This window comes from Fundulus heteroclitus, chromosome 18 (genome assembly GCF_011125445.2).
Source record: "Fundulus heteroclitus isolate FHET01 chromosome 18, MU-UCD_Fhet_4.1, whole genome shotgun sequence".
Taxonomy (NCBI): Eukaryota; Metazoa; Chordata; class Actinopteri; order Cyprinodontiformes; family Fundulidae; genus Fundulus; species Fundulus heteroclitus.
Genome location: NC_046378.1, coordinates 26,396,664 through 26,414,543, shown reverse-complemented (window position 1 = coordinate 26,414,543; position 17,880 = coordinate 26,396,664). Strand labels below are relative to the sequence as shown.

The window sequence follows — 17,880 nt, the reverse complement described above, 5'->3', positions numbered from 1 at the left end:
ATATATCATTACCAGTATCATTACACATCACCAGACTGTGATGTAGCTCAACTTGAAACCCGCCTTTGATTTCAAATAAACCCACTTTGGATAGTTCATGTCAACGATAGGTCTGTTATTATGTCAGTAAAATCTTATAGCTAAATAACTTTTTCCTATTTAGTCATAATTTTTTGTGTGGTTCTTTATATCGTAGATCAGAGTTCTTCAACTAAAATTGCTTGGGTTCCACATGGGCTCCCTTTCTGTCAGCAGAGGTTTTATTGTTTTAGCATTTTATTTATCAATCTAATTTCTTGTCCTACAAGTTGAACGCATTGAACACTATTAATGCTCAAACAAGCAGGTATTGCAGCCAAAGGAAGAGGGTAATCACTGTAAGCACTGGCATTTTCCATTTAATATGCTACAGTGCCATTATCAGTGACTTAAAATATGCTTTAATCATTTCTAACTCGAAATATATATATATTTCAAGTATTATGAAATCTTTGCAAATTCTAAGATCTGAACTGAAAATCTGTGAGACAAACAAATAGTTCAAATTCTTTTATTTAAATGCAGAAAAGTAGCACTGTTCACACTGTTTGTGCTATCCTCTGTAACTTTTCCAAACATTTTACAAAATAGCCCATATGTGTATTTCAACAAAACACGTAAACATGTTTAGGTTACCTATCTATGAAGACCTTCTTCTTCTTCTTTTTTTTTTTTTTTTTTTTTTACAGATTTCTTCATGGTCTGGAGGGAAGAATCCTGCATCTGGACTGGAGTCCTTTAGTTCATTCAATGAAAAGGCAAGTGTTTTCAACGTGTGTAACACACCCACATTTTTTATCATTATTTCTTTATCAGGCTGGTAGCTACCTGATGTTTTCGGCAGAAAAAAATTTTAGTATTGTGGTTACGGATCGCACAAACACTTGTGATTGCCTTTGGGTCTGGTGCTGCGGGCCAGAGGAGTTTGGCCTGCCGCTCAGCACTGCCTCATGAGGAGGAGGAAGAGGTGGGAGATACAAAGCGGGGGTTCGAGTACACTGTGGATCTGATCTTCTGAATTCTCACAAGAACCCCAGTAAATGCCATTCAGATTTCAAAACAATTTGGGGAAATTTTGATGGCAGAAAATTTAAACTTTGGAAACATCAAAACCTGTATATGCTACAATATCTGCATTTTGATAAACTGTAATATTCATATTGAAAGTGTGCAAGCCAAAATTAAAAGTTCTCACAAAAAGAAAATCAGTAATAAAAAAATTGCTGGGTGCTTGTGATCCTACTTACTGTGAAACATTTGTTGAATATTTGCAGCTCTTAGTACAATATTAAAATGCAACCCAGACATGTAGTTATTAATGGCAAATACTTTGTGTTACATTTTCTATTTTAAGAGTATTTAAATTTGTCCGAGAACTCTAAAAAAATAAAAAAAAATAAACCTGTCCCACGGTGACTCCACATCTTTACGCCTGTGCAAGTGGACCAAGTTCTCACACAAAATTATTCCAAAGGGACGCAAATGGACCGTAACCCACATTTGGACACACCAGATTTACTTGTATTGATTTGGGTTTCTTCCACCTTCCCAATTTTTAATTTTGCCATCTTTCATTTTCTCTGTATTTTTGTTTGTTCTTTTATCAACATGCCTCAGTGTTTCTGTGATAAGGTTAAAATCCGTAAATCAGTGAAATAAAGATAAACAAAAAATATTTTGAATTTTTTTCCCCCACATAACCACTAGAGGGTGCGGGTCACCCTTTTCCCACGACAGCATGTGCTCAGAGTGCTTTGTGTGTGCGTGCGCCTGTGCGTGTGCGTGCGTGTGCGTGCGTGTTTGTGTGTGTGTGTGCGTGCGTGAGAACGAGGAGGTCTTGTTTGGCTCCGCCCACCGCCTGTGAGGCAACGCTCAGGGCACCGCGCGCACACACACACGGTCCACGCTTGTAGCTATGGAAACTCTTCGATGGCAACATCCAGCAGCCTGTTCGGAGACCATCCTCATACCTCTCAGAGGTGCTGAGCGTGTGCAGCTGTACGGCGGTCCCTGAATGAAACGCTGCAAGATGGCGATGACGAGACTCGTTGCCTGCCTCGTCCTGTGCACCAGCCTAGGTGAGTCGTTCGTCCCTGTCCGCTGGACGCCGTTACGACGGCGTACTTAGCGAGGTCAGGGTTCGGTTAGTAAAAAAAAAAAAAAAAAAAATCTGAACCGGAGGACGGAGCTCTTCTTTCCGCTAACCAGAGGGCTAGCTTGACGCGAACAGGCTGGGGAATGTCAGGAGAGCTCACAGGATTTGTGTTGCAGTCTCGGGAGCAGTCAAGACATTTTGTCACTAAAAGCAGCCGTGAAGTCGGGCTAATAACTGGATTCCAACACGTCCTGCCGCTTGTCAACGATGCAGCACAGAGTGCAGGAGGGGGAGAAATAAATTTGCATTGTTGTACAGTAGGGGCATGGGAGCATCTGTGTTTGCCTTTCTTTAGCAGATGTCTCTGAGGAAATTTCCAGAATAAGAGCAAATGTTTGGTTTGAAGCAACGGGACATCCACATGGCGGTGACCTGTGGGCGTTTGAAATCCCAGGGGCCTGCAGAGAAAGCACGCAGAAATGTCCTGCATGTCCCCTTAAATCGCTCCAAGTAACACCAAGAACCCAAGTCCCCTGGCTTGAGTCAGTCTAATATTTGCAAAGCGCTTCTCATGACGAGTTAGGTATTATTAGTGAGTGATTATATTACAGCGGGCGTGGAACGACGTGATGTGTTTCATTTGCTTTCTTCTTCATAGCTGGAGAGTTTGCGTGTCTCCAAAGTTGGCAAGAAATTAGATTTTGGCCCAAATGTTTTTATTATGCTCATAACTAGTGACTCTTATCACGTTAACCCGTTTGAGCGTGTAGCTGTGCTTAAATGTCTGCATCTGCAACATGATCAGTCAGCCTGTTTTCCCCTAATCAGCTCTGATCGGCTGTTTAAACCCTAAATAATAATAATATTTTATTTCCCATCGTCTATTAAATGCATCCAAACTAAAAGCGTCCAACATTTTCAGTCTATAAATGTGTCCACCTGCACTTTGATACCATTTTTTTTTAAGTTTCAGGAAAATCAATTAACAGTAAATGGGGATTTCATTGTAATTCCTTCCCACAATATCATTATTACTGGATTAGATTCAAAGTTACCACCTCTATTAAATAACTCACAGGCAATTTGTTTTGTCCTCATGGAAAGAAAGAATGAAACTTTGGCAAGAAAACTTTGCCAGGAAAGGTCTGAAGTCTGTAAATTGTGTAAAAACACACTTTTTTCAGGAGACCAGTGCTGAAGGTTAGGGGGATGTATCAGTTTTAGCGTCAGTAAAAATCTCCTGAAAAAGAGTCAACATTTTTTCTTTTTTTCCACTGAATGTTTGCCAGAGTTCAATATTTGTGCATCGACACAGATTGAAAAGTCGACACAGATTCTAAAAGCCCGCAATGACCTGTGATCGATGTCGGGAGGTACACAGCTCAACGCAGCAGCAGGAGGAACGATGAAAATTCATGCTCTCAGACCCGAGTTGACGGTATACCGTCTAACCTCACATTTTTAGGCCCTGAATAATGAATTAGGAGAAGAGCATTGTTTAATTCATCCTTGAGGCGCAGCAGTGGCACATAAAGCCCAATTCTTTTGGTGAAATGAAGCGTAAGTGATGCTCCGGCTTTCTTGTTGTTCTAATTTTAATGAAGGGGAGGTAGGTGGTTCAGTTTACCCACCTTCAAACAATCATAGTCGTCCTTATTGAATTTTTATTTTTTCCCCCGTTATATTGCGTTTTGGTATCAAGATTTCAAATGCGCAAGTTAAGACAAGCAGATATATTCCATTTAAACAGCTATAAATGTATTTAAACTACTCTTATTTTTGTTTTCTTTGTCACTCCTTTCTTTTCTTATCTGTCCTTGGTAACCTTTGCCTCTTGTAATTGTCGTAGCCTTATCCAATTTGCTGCTGTGCCATTAATTAGATAATTGTTTTTCAGAGGAAATCTGCCACGGACACTGCAAGGCAACCAGACCCACCATGTTTATTTTTTTTACTAATCTGCAAACACACAAAAAAACAAAAGAAAAAGCCAATTAGCCACCACAAACCACTGATTAATTTTTTGTTTGCCTTTAAATAATCTGATTAAATTCAAAGTAATTGATTTGAACGTTTAATTAAGTGAAATTCACTTACATTATAGATGAAAGTTTTTTATTAACAGAACCTGGACTCCATCAAATCAGTTCAAGTTGAGTTTCCAAAGCGTGAAACTTGTCATATTTCACCTCTTAGGTCATTTGGTATCGAAACTTAATATATATTAGTCATTGGTTGTTCTCTGTGTCTCCTGAGGAGCTGAGGAGGTCGAGAAAACTGCGGCTCGGTTTTATACACTGCACAAACGGACCTAAAATAAGTAAAATGTTCTTAAAACTTGTGTTTTTGTCCTTGATTTGAGCAGGTAAATACAATTATCTGCCAGTGGAATGAGTAATTTGACCCCTAAAATAAGATAATTGGACATCCTGCACTTGAAGTAAGATGATGGAGATGAATTGTTCCTATTTTAAGTGTAAAAATCTTATTCTATTGGCAGATCATCTGCTCAAATCAAGGACAGATACACTCATTTTACGAAGATTTTACTTATTTTTAGTTCCATTTTTGCAGTGTAGCTCCTCTGCTCCTTCTTCACTCCCCTGATTTAAGGAGACCAAGACAAGGGCGAAGCACAGTATCCTCTGCCCCTATCACACGCATCCCTCCGGTACTAAATAACAACTGGACTGTCTGTGTGTAATCTACTGGGAGGACTTTTTTTGTTTTGTTTTTTGCTACGCAGTCAGTCCAGTATGCCGTGGTTCCCAGTGGTCCCGGCTCCAGCGCGGGGCCTTTCAGCACGTTTTGCAGCGACAGCACTGGAATGCCTGGGAATAGGCTTTTTATAGCGGCACAGGATCAACAACTTTGGTTTGCGAGGATGGGGACGCGCGGCTGGTTGTTTTTCCAGACATAAGAGGATTGCAGAAGTTGGCTATTTAAAAGCAGGGCTGCCTCCGAAACAGGCTACACAACCCATTTCGTTTTTTTTCGCCTCTCACAATAAGAGAGGGATTAAAAACGAGGCTGCCTTCGCTTTTTCGGCGAACACCGAGATTATTTCCCTGAACCAGAAATGCCGCCTTCTCTTTAGCCCAGATTGTGTCACCGGGGGACAAAGCATATTTGTTTAGATGCTTTTATTATAAGCATTGGTAATTAGCTACGCCCTGGCCCGTTAATTGAGTCTTTCCCACGGCCTAAAAACCTCCAGCGATGTTAATTTTATGGAAGTAGTTCCCTTCTTTATACGTTTTGCCCCGGTGTAACCCCCCCAGTCACAAATCTAGTTATTGCGTGATCCAATTAAGGAAGGTCTTTTTTTGTTTTGCTAAATGGACGTGAGGGGAGTGACCTTTTTGCCAAAGTACTTATCAAAACAGATGTTCGCTTCAAATCTGCTCACTAGATGTTTTCTGTTAACTTACAATGAGTCGTCACACACAGCCATGTCGCAACCCGCGTGACTGGGAAGGCTTTTGTGTGTTTTTTTTTTTTTAGGTTATCTAATTTCATGTCCCGACCCAGTCCTGTATGCTGTAAAACCCCCGTAAAAAAACACTGAAAATGTGATTTGTATTCACCCCGTCTGACTCAACACTTTGCAGAATCAGCTTTCGCTGTGGGTAGAGCTCCGGTTGGACGTCGTAGTCCTGCCTGAAGGCGAACCTCCGCCCCAGCCTCGGTCTTTTCCACCCTCTGACAGGTTTTTCCTCGGGATTACCCAGGGTTCATCTCCGTCTCACCTTCCAGCTTTCCGTCCCCACATAAAGTCTTGTGCGTAGGCCTAAAGGTTCAGTTCTTACTCTCATGACAAGGACACCTTCCTCCGTATCTGTGCTGTCCTCCACGTGGCGTCCTGTAAACTTAAAAAAAGGGACTGTTTATGTTTTGTTTTTGTTTTTTTACCGATGGCTTTCTTCTTGTCACTCTTCCATACCGGCCAGGTTTCTAAAGTTGCGTATCTAATTTTATCCCTGTTGATGGATTCTCCTACCCGACCTGTAGGTCTGTGCAGCTCCTCCAGAGTTACCATGGATGTCCTTGGTGCCTCTCTGGTTATTGCTGTCCTTGCGTAGCCCTTTCGGTTCAGGTCAGGGCCGTGCAACCTGTGGCTCTTCATGCCTCTGCGGCGACTCTTACTAACATTGACAAACAGAGCAGGGTTTTAGATATAAAGGCAATAAAAGCCGCAGCTTTACCTGTTTTTCTGTGTTTTCGCACAGTGTTGGCAAGTAGCTTACGCAACTAAATGACAATAATGTAACACAGAAGTATTTTTCTTAATTAAATCACAAGCTACGTGACTTTATTTCTATTTTCCATAGATATGGATTGTTACATTTAATAAAGATGTATTCATTCTGTTAATTCTAAGCATTTTGTGTTTGCTTTGTTCTAAAACGCGACGATAGGAAATAAAATGCAGGTTTTAACCATAAAAGGTGAGGAGCCTTGTGGTTAGAGCGGCACGCTCGCGTTCTGAGAAGGCTGCAAGGACCCAGTTCGATTCCTGCAGGCGGCCACTATGGGTCCCTGCGTAAGACCCTCAGCCCCAGATTGCTGTAAAAGGCTTCCCACTGCTCCCTAAGGGATGGGTAAAATGCAGAAGACACATTTCACTGGAATGAACAATTGCCACGACAGATAAAAAACTTTTATTATGAGTTTTTTTACAGGGAAAATGGCAATTCTAGGGGTCAGGGAAAATTGTATTTAGTAGCAGCGACACCAGCGGGACACTTTGGCTAGTAAAGGTGGATGACCATGTCTTGGTAAGTTTCCAGCTGTGCCATCCCCTTTCCTTTTCGACATCACGGATAAACAATAAATTGGACGGCTGGATGAAATGCGTCAGCACGGGAAATGGTTTAGAGCGGTGTGAAAACTTTGGCCAAGGCTTTTGCTCCTCCAAAAACGCGTCCAGTTGTGCTCCGCGGTGTCTGCAGCTGCAGGAGGAGCGCCGCGACAGCAGCTCAAAGGGCTGCACGGGGATGTGCGGAGGAAGCGTTTGTCGAATGGATTCTCCTCGTGTTTCACAGGATGTCCAGTCACAGCGGCAGTAAAAATAGATCCTGATGCACAGAGTGGGAAAGTCAGCAGCAGAGACGGAAGCAGAGACCTGGGAGTCAAATCTCATCAGTGTCCTCGGCCGTGTTTATACGACCGGATACTTTGGCGGGACCCCGCGTTTCTTCCTCCTCTGACTAAGCAACAGCCATCCCCTCTGTTGTACCGTGCAGCACATCTCAGGGTCACTCATCTGCTAACAAGGATGTGTTGAATAAATACCTCCGAGTGCATGGTGCCTCGGGCAAACAGGCATGTCTGGTTGCATTCAGGAGCTGCTCGGCTGATTATTATTGTCTTACTTCTGCCCTCATTTACAATCCCCCTTGTTCGGCCCCCGCTGCGAGCAGGAACGCCTTCATTACTCAGCGTGGGAGCTATTATTTGCATGTCTACCCGGCAATTACTGCATTTAAATGTGGCTCGGATGAAAAAAAAAAAAAAAAGGTCGAGTGCAGGGTACCAGTGGCAGAATAACACTGATTATCTGTCACGCTGAACACAGACACGCCAAATAGCAATCTTAAGATTTTCTTAATTTGTTGTTGCTCTATGCCCTCCCTTACCCTCAAATTTCGCTGTCTTCCAATTAAACTGGCATTTTTATTTCTGGCCCAGTTTGGATGGAACCTGTGAATTACGCCACTTGCCATTACGGTCTGACATTTATAAAATAACACAAATAGCTCTGAGCAGTTAATTCAATCAGTGAACCTAAAATTAAGTTAATATCACGTGTTCTGGTTGCGCCAGAGGGAAATCTAGATGGTCGATTAATTATGGTCCAAAAGGGAACACATGGTTACTTTACTCCAGAATACGTTTGTTGAAAATCTTTTGCGGCGGTACCGATCAGGCGAGCGATTTGCAATTTTCCCTGACGTCTAACTTTGACTAGATAATAATTGGATTTTTGGGGATTATAAACCCTGAAATACAAATAAAAAATGTTCTGTGGTTCCCTTTGTAGATGTATTAGTGTTAAGTCCGACAGAAAATGAAGGGATTACAAGACTACCCCCATTTATGCATGAAAGCATATGTTTTTTTTTTTATATAAACACATAAATGAATTGGGAGGGGGCGCTTGTGTTTAAAAAAAAAATCTGTTTGGTTCTTCCACTAAACTAATATACAGACAATAAATGTGCATTAAATTTATGATGAAGATATGATTTTTTTGTTATGCAAAAGAAGTAGGAGCTCTGTTCTAATGAAGTCAGTAATTGTTGATCAATTCCAGGTTTTCTTCATCTACATATTCTCATCCAGACATTTGTGAGTTGTTGGAAAGTAATGCTAAAACTAATGACATTCTAACAAAAGCATTTTAGTGAGACATCCAGAGCAGCACCCCCCCCTCTCCCCCCCAGGAGGAAACATGACCAGATCTGTTGGTAACATGTTGACAGTTTTCGTGTATTTGCATCGGATCACATAGAACTTACATTACTAGTATAAACTTTAACCATAACAAGATAATCCTTTGTCAGTATAGATGCCCTGATCAGAATCTCATGACCGATTTCTGACCTACAGTTTGTTTTTATGGGCCGAGATCGATACCCGGTTTAAAGACAACGCATCAAAAACATGTAAGAACAGCTCTCAAACTCTTTTAAATTGACATTTTAGGTTATCTTTAGCATCCTAAATGAGAAACTGGTGCGGTTAGGTTTACTGACTTTAAACATCACTGGTTGTGGCATTCCCTTTAGAGAATGAAGATCCTTTCCTGACCTCCAAGTCCGGCTTGATCGGTTCAAGGTAGCGGTTAAAACCTCAAAAGGACAAAAGAGAGCACCTTTGCTGTCCTCCTGTTCAGCCTTCCTGTTATCCATCTGCCTTTGCTCTCAAGTAGACTGAATGAACCTGACATTTTAGAAGCATCTTATATCTCTGCGCTTCCTGCGGAAACTAGCCACCTCTTCAGTCTTCATTCAGTTACGGCATCTGAGACCTGAGACTTGGGTTTGTTCTAGGTATTTGGTATGGTGGGTCCATTGAACAGGAAACGGTTGTATTTTTGTTTGTTTGTTTTCGAGTAGAGCTGAAAATCGGACGAGGCCAGTTACCAGCTGATTTTTGTTTCTGTGCATCTTATAAATAAATAAAGCCTAAAGAAAGCTCTGTCACTTAGTTTCCGGGCCCGGCTGAGCTGCAGCACTCAGCACAAAGACCGTAGTCCCCTTTTAAAATGCGACTTGCGCCAGATGCACGGCATTATTCTGCTGTGGCGTTCTCCTCAATCTGTGGGCAAAAACCTGTGAAACAACCCGAAACTCTGCGGGTCTGTTCTGCTCGAATTGAGCCGAAACATAAAAGATCCGACTCACTGCCGTGACAAATGAATTCATTTTGTGACAGTTGTTGATTATTTAGGTTTCTCGCATCACGGGTGATCCGCTTTCCAGTAATTAACTTATTCTGCGTTAAGGAATAATCAAATTAGTGATAAAGTCAAGATATTCCAGCTACAAGTTGAATCCAAAAGCCTTTTCTGTGTGGTCCACGTACTCATTAAGTTGTAGAACTCAAGTGCTTTGGCCTGAGGCATTAGTCTCCTTAAATATATAAATAGGAAGTAATTAATGAGACGTTTTCACACTGAATCAGATCCCAAGGCTCCCCGGCTCTCCTGGTTTATCTGTCTAATCCACTGGTTATTAGGCAACGGGCCTGATTAATAATGTCTCCTGATGAAAATGCTGCCTTTTTTGCTCTGAGGGGTTACTCAGCTTTTATCATGTTGTTTCTTTCTGTTTGTTTTGCTTGTTTTTTTTTCTTTCTTCACAGGCTCCATTCCATCATCACTTGGTGTAATCCTCCGAACCACAGACAAGATCGTTTGGGCAAATGAGTTTGAGCGTAAGTTGCAGGAGAAGAAACCTAACCTTTATTTTTCCCCCCTAAAGTACCTTTTATTCCTCTGATCTGGGCTGTCTGTCTCTCCCTCCCTCCCTTTCTCTCGTGTGTTTTCTCCTCAGCCATTGAACTGACCTGTTTGATAGAGTCCATTTCGACAAACAACCCCAGGATAGAGTGGAAGAAGATCAAAAACGGTGTTCCCAGTTACGTGTACTTTCAGAACAAGATATCAGGTAAACCTCTCGGAGAGTCTACTTTTGGGGTAAACCCTCACAAAAATTTCAAAGCGAGGCGTCAGAACTCCCGAGCCGAGCCGAAGGAAAGAACGGGGCCTTTTTAAAGAGCTCTGTTTTTGAAGCGTGAAGTCACGCAGTGTATTTCAATGAGGAACTGTAAAGTCTTTTCTTCTCTCTCTCTAAAAGGGGACCTGGAGAACAGAGCTCAGCTCAGAGAGCCAGCCAACATTCTGATCTTCAACACTTCTCGAGCAGACACGGCAGAGTACCGCTGCGAAGTGGCCGCCATCGAAGATCAAAGGGACTTTGATGAGATACTTATTAGTCTCGCAGTTAGAGGTATGGGGAGCAAATGTAGTGCAAACCTACTGCGGGGGGGTTGAAATCTGCTATATTAAATGTATTTTAAGAGCAAATTACTATACAGTTAAATCAAAGAATCCATTTTTGTGTTCTAAGTACGCCCTTGCATATGGGAGTTGCTTGCAAGATGAGCTAATGGACTACTGGGACTTAGTTTTGCAATACTACCAACATGTTTTCTGTCTTCTAGTCTGATTTGGTGGGGGGTAACAGACAGCTTATGGAGTTCTTTCAGCATTTTTCTTTTGTTGATAATCACTACTAACAATAAGGAACACTTTGACTGCGATATCAAGGTTCACTGAACTGCTGGTGAGTTTTATAAAAGTCACTGTGAAACTTTGCATTCCTTAGCAGTAGCACTCTCTGACCCACCACCAGAGGCAGGCAATTTCAGCCACATATTTAGCCGTATTTAGACTCTGACTGGCACAGAGACAACCAAAAGAAAGAGCATCGGCGGCCCTGGCTGATCGTAGCAGACACAAATCAAAGACTGCACGTTCAGACACGTGTAGACTTTTCAGCTCGCTTACTCAAACAACGTCCGTCAAAAAACACACCTAATACCACAACCATAATGGTTGATGATAAATGTCAGTCCTAGTAAAGTTTAATACATTTTTACATTGAAGCCCAACTAGAAATTAAGTCTATAAATCAACAGGTGACTGGAATGAATGTATTTCGGGGTTAAAAGGTCCTGGTGTCAGAAACCTGATGTTTTTCCGTCACTGAAGTGCAGCTGGCTGAGACACTTTCCCTTTGGACGCTGTTAATGAGGAAAAAGAGAATCAAACCTATTTCCAGTCTGAGTCAGACGTCTGTGCTTCCTCTGAAACATTTCAAAAGAAGCCCAGAGATGTGAGAGGCTATATAAGAGGAAACTGGGTTATCTGCAGCATATCTGCAGTTCGTTCAGGCTGTGAGAAAGTGAGAGAGAGTGAGAGATTTCGCAGATAACAGAAAGGGTAAACATATTACAGGAAAGTAAATGGTTTATCCTTTGGAGTTTTCAAGCTCTGTTTGGCATTTAGATTTGGAAATATTGACAACCTTTTGGAAATCTCTGAGTTAAAGATCTTTTCTTTAATGTACAGACAGAGATTGCCATTTTTGGAATGGTCGCTGCACTATAAACCCACTGATAGCTAACATAAGACTATTTGTTAAGTCCTTTGTTGTATCTACTTTAATAAAACACTGTTTTGCAGCATCTATTCTTTCACATATGGTGTTATGTTGTCTCTGCTGAGGGGTTGGACAAATATTTTTAAATGGTTTTATATCTTCTTATGTTAAAGTTCTTAAAGAGAAGCTGGAATCTGCTAAGCTTGCTATTGAAACATCACAGCTTTACAAAAAACAAAGATTGGAGACCTGCCAAAAAAAGGACTGATCTGTGTATCTCTTGTAAAATCACTTTTCTTCTGTTATCAGTTTATAAGCTTCGGTTGTCACATGCCACGTTTATTTTCACCATGTGATAGATAGAAAAGTCCAAAGCCGTTGTACTGATGGGAGCTTTGGCTTGTGTGCAGTGAAACCGGTCGTACCGCGGTGCAGCGTACCGGAGTCTGTCACAGTGGGAACGTCCACAGAGCTGCGATGCCTGGAGAACGAGGGCTTTCCTGCTCCCCAGTACCGCTGGTTCCACAACAACGAGGAGCTTCCTCAAGATCCAAAAGCCAGCCAGAGATTCGTCAACGTCTCCTACATCATCAACCCCGACACTGGAAGCTTGGTAAAAATAGACAAAAACATGGAGACAAAAACCTATTGCTACATTTATTGCTTGTTTAATTTCATATAAAGAGTGAAAAGTATCACTAGAAACATATTTACAGATTTTTTTTGTTCTACATTACCTGAAACAAGCGTTTTTTGAAGGCTATTTTAGTGGACATCTTTAGTCTTAAACGTAATCCGTTACAGATTATGTAACATAAACAGCTTAATCTGAATAAAACCTTAACCATTGAATGACTAATTGCAGGAATAATCCCTCTGTGCAAGGATATCCAGTGAGAAAGCTTAACCAAACACTGACATATGAAAGGACGATAATGTTGCATTCACAACAAATCTGCCATGTTTATTATTCGCAAAAAATAAATAAATAAACTGTAATAAGATTGAAAAAATGACATCTAGCAGATGTCAGCACCATAAAAACAATGTAGGTGTGATCAGGCCCATTTGAAAATATTTTACTGTACAGTCAGCTTTAATTTATTATGGCATAGCGAGTGTTTTGCACATAAAGCCTCGGTCAGTTTGTACAGTGCTGCCAATCTGACTTAATTAAATGACACATTATGTTTGCTTTTAGGAGAAAAGCTAACTATATATATATATATATATATATATATATATATATATATATATATATATATATATATATATATATATATATATATATATATATATATTCATCAGGTTCATTACCTTTTTAATAATAATTATACCAGTTATCACAACATCAGCTATCTCAAGGCATTGTAACTGTCACCTAAAAAACTGGTCCATATGTTACTCTGAGACATAAAGATAGAAAAAACAAAAAGCAATGTTATCGCCATTGCTTTTTTTTTTTTCGTGTCAACACCGAAACAGTAAACTGTAACCCCAGTCGGTCGAGGCAGATGACCGTTCATACTGAGCCCGGTTCTGCCGGAGGTTTTTCCTTCCCGTTAATGGGTGGTTTTTCTTCCCACTGTCGCTTCATGCTTGCTCAGTATGAGGGATTGCAGCAAAGCCATGTACAATGCAGATGACTCTTCCTGTGGCTCTACGCTTCCCCAGGAGTGAATGCTGCTTGTCGGGACTTTGATGCAATCAACTGGTTTCCTTATATAGGACATTTTTGACCAATCTGTACAATCTGACCCAATCTGTATAATATGATTGAACTTGACTTGAGATGACATGTTTCATGATTTGGCGCTATATAAATAAAATTGAATTGAATTGAATTGAATTAAAATTTTGGAGCTTTTTTAAGCTTGGAACACAAGGATACTAAATCCAAATCTTTGTGTTAAAAAAAAATTAACCAAATCACATTAAACATTTAGATTCAGACGTCAAAGATGACTCTACCCAAAGATAAATTGAAGTTTTTTTCTTCAAAAATTTTAAAATGGAAAATGTGTAGGAACCCTTGTATTTATTTAGAATAAATTGAAGCAGGGGCAAAAAGCATTAGATTGTCAATGACCAGCTGTTGCAACGCAACAAAATATAAACCGTCTTTTGTAAATGGTGATATTTGCACATTCTGTTGTTTTTGTTCTATATTCTGAATACAAAGATTGTGAGTATGACACATTCAAGGAACCATTTTCCATTTATTTCTAAACAACATGTAAGGATTTTTGAATAATTTATACAGTCAGTGCTGGTGCAAATCAGTTTAAGCTCTGAATCGACCCTAATGTATTTATTACTAACGTTACTTCCATGAAGCTGGTGGCAGAAGGTCATATTTAAAATACTGCCACCTTCACTTTAACGCTTTTTGCTTTGTGAATGATAGCGGTAACGATGTGTGCAATTGTGTTTGTAGAGAATGTCATGTAGCTGTTTCTCTGCTGGGTGTTCTTAGGTGTTAGCAGTCTAACTGTGTCCCAGTGCACTGAAGGTTTTCAAAATTATCCATCCATCCATTGTCTTACTCGCTTTATCCCTTATCTCCTCAGAAATTCCGACGGGTGAGAAAAGAGGACGCAGGCGAGTACTACTGCCAGGCAAAGAATGACGCTGGAAACGCACAGTGTCCTCCAAAAATGATGGAAGTCTGTGAGTGATATGTTTGCAGTTTTACACATGGCATTTGAACATGAAAGTAGAATGCGGTTTAACAGTAGGAAGATATACATAAAATATGTAGGTTTGACAAAGGAAGTTTTATGTAACTTCATTTCTGAAAAGAAAGTATTGTGACAGATCTAAGTCAGTTCAGTTAATTTATACAATGCCAATTCACAACACATGTCATCTTAAAGCACTTTGTTCATTATCTACAGGCCATGAGAATATCATTAGTGACTTTCCCCAGAGCTGCTTTGGTGCTATGATGAGCTCTGAAGCCTGACTAAAACTCTTCCAACAGGTCATAGGTGTGTAAATGTGCATTATTCAAGGTCAAAACCTACAAAGTTGCTTGGAAGTTTTGTACAAACATTTTCTTCCAGCAATAGGGCAAAAAGATAAAAAGAACATAAAAAAGAATAGCTAAGAACAAAATCCTTACCTATAAAGACTTATAATGTTATGTCTTCGTATCAAGGGTCTTGGCCCTACATATCGTTAAAATTAAAAAATATTCACACCCCTGGCAGATATAGGTTTTAAATAATGTTTAAATTTTGCCAACGTGTTTTTTTTCTGACTTGAAGTAATGCTAACATGTTGGAGTCTCCCAGTTAGAGTTCAGACCTGGAGCTCATCAACATAAATAAAAATCTTAAAAATACCACTGGACTCATTAAGGTAACACCAATGACAGCTTCCACTGATTATTGAGAAGGGTATAAATACTTTTCAATGTGACATTTTCTAAATAAAGTCTTTTAAAAAAACAGATAAAGTATTATATTCAAATGTTCATATTTCATTTTGAATCTAAATCTGCTGAGAATATGAATAGGTTGTGGGCTTGACCGTTAGAGCAAAATTTGAATATTCTTTTTTTTCACCAAAGGGCTTATGAAAAGGCAGGAAATCAGGCCATACCTATTGTTAGCCTCACGTTTGTGCGTTTTATATCCTGAATCACGGTGACCAGAGATGCACAAATCAGATTCAGGGTTGATTTTGAATCCCAGGTTTTGGATTAGCCAATCCTGACAGCCATGGTCTCCGAGATCTCTTTAAAGGTTACAAACATTTCCAGTTTCAGCAAGGTTTACAACCGATAGAGTCTGAAAACTCAAAGGGATAAAATAAAGCACCTTTGCTGTAAGATGTTATGCCTTCCTGGTGTCTTCTGAAGGTGTCACTCTCTCTCCCACAGTCCCAGGCTGGATGAGCTGCAGAAATGTGTCACATGTCATAGAAAATGCTTCGCCACTTAAAATAGCCAACTACATCGCTGTGCTTCGGTTAACTTTTTTGAAAAACCTTATTGATATTCCGAACAACTAACTGTGAGCCTTCTTCACTCAGTAACAGTATCCACGCTGAAAAGTGTTTTTGTCCATAGGAGCTGCTAACTCTTAGGTAGGACACATTCATTGCATGGAAAAAAAAAAAAAGTTTGACTTTCCGACTGGCCAGTTGACATCAGGGCTGATCAAGATGAAAACAGAAGAACTGTGGAATATCGACTTCACAGCACTCCTCTCTGTGTTTTGTTGCAGGTGATGTTGACGTCCTGGGAATTTTCCTCCAGTCTTGTGGTGGATTGATGGCAGTTGTCACTTTGATTTTTGTAATTTATTTAATGAAACGTTTGTGCTGTTACAAAAACGTTTACAATGGAAACAAGTGAGTGCACTGTGCGGCTCCAAATATGCAGTAAAATCCACCATGGATGTTGCATTTTTATTTAATTCTGTTTTTGTTCTTCTTTTTTTTCCCCCATTTTAGTTACAATACTCCAGCACAGGCTCCTGCTGTTGACTATGCTGATGCCGATGAGGTAAGATGAAATCTAGAAATTACAAACAGCATTCACAATCATATGAATAACTGCTGGCTGTTTATTAATGTTTTGCTTTGCTGCTCTTGCTTTTTACTGTTCTTCACAGGGTCATTTCCGCCACAAGTCCTCGTTCATCATTTGACAGCAGTCACGGGGAAAAGCCGTCAGAGTGAAACAGAAATGAACACAGTTAAGGTTACCTAGCAACAATGATGCTCAAGCTAATGAAGTTTAAGGTGTGACATGGCACATTACTCTCGGATGCACATTAACTCAACTGACTTGCCAAAGTATTCATTAAATTTGTGGCACCAAATATTTTTACACCACCTTTTTCTTCCCATGTGTTGTTGTTAAACTACTTGTTTTGTGTTTCGGTTCATTTTCCAACATGTTTGTATCGTACAATAAAAGCATTTCAAAGCTGTGAAATTTGATATTTGGTCCTCAGTGCTATCACAAGTTACTGTAAGCTACATTCCCTCTCCATTTTTTTGAATAGTCCTTTTTTATATGATCTTTCAACTTTTTACTGAGCGAACTTGTTTTCGAGAACTCTTTTACATTTGATCAAAAAAACATGTCCTCAATTGTTTCACTGACAAATTAATGTTGTATATAATGTAGATATACAGGCATAACGTAGCAGACTGCAAAAAGGCTGACCCCAACTCATAAGGCACACTTTATCAGCCTTTTTTTTTTATTATGTTCACAAATGTTAACAAATATGTGCAAGTACAGATAAAAACGACACATTGGAAAACTGTATACCACACTATGCTGCAAAGTCAACATGTACCATAACAGTGTTAAAGTTAGATTATTATTTTTTTGGAGTGCTGTTTCTGTGTATAAGTGACCTTTTTTTGTGCTTTACAAAGGATTTGTGAGTATTGGACATATTGTCCAGTTGTGATTCAGTATCATACGTACTTACATACTCTTTTGATCTTTTGATTTTAATGCATTGCACTCCATAACTTATTGTAAATACCGAAATAACCTGTTTGTTGGAAATAAATTTCACTGTATTTACTAAGTGTGTTTTTGCAGTGTTGCGTCTGTCTGTTATGACTGTGCAGGCGTGTGTAAATTTTATTTTGTGAAACAACTCAGGAACTGTTGTAAAAACGTCTGCTGTTCACTTGACATCAATGTTTCGTGTTATTTTGTTATTAAATACATTTCAACCGCACAAGTAAATGAGTGACAATTTGTGAATGATTTTATTAGATGTGGCAGAGAAAGTCATTTTGGGAAAACATTAATTGCAGGGAAGGAATCCTCCGGGAAATTAGATAATGAGGTTTCATATCAGGAAAGAAGCCAATATAGCAGTAAAGAAATTAGTTTGAAACTAAAGTTATGACTGACACTAGTAAACATGTCTTTCTACAGTACATTGCAAAACTTCCGATACGCCTGGTCCACAATTTTTCGTTTACAGCCACACACTTTAGTGTATTCTGTTGTGTTAGAGCAAGACAAAATGGAATATAAATATGAAGTTGAAGAAAAATACGTGGTGCATTGAAATTCAACCCCCTTTGCTTTGA

At 39.8% G+C, this 17,880-nt stretch overlaps 1 protein-coding gene across 1 annotated transcript; it reads left to right on the top strand.

The window, feature by feature from the left end:
• Positions 1–1,928: 1,928 nt before the first annotated feature.
• LOC118566823 (junctional adhesion molecule 3B-like) lies at positions 1,929–17,363 on the top strand. Its single transcript, XM_036150335.1, has 9 exons — positions 1,929–2,117; positions 10,004–10,075; positions 10,195–10,308; positions 10,498–10,650; positions 12,216–12,418; positions 14,376–14,475; positions 16,038–16,164; positions 16,267–16,318; positions 16,428–17,363. Exons 1-9 carry the CDS (start codon positions 2,054–2,056, stop codon positions 16,461–16,463), a joined length of 921 nt encoding a protein of 306 aa, XP_036006228.1. The 5' UTR covers positions 1,929–2,053; the 3' UTR covers positions 16,464–17,363.
• The last annotated feature ends 517 nt before the right edge of the window (positions 17,364–17,880 follow it).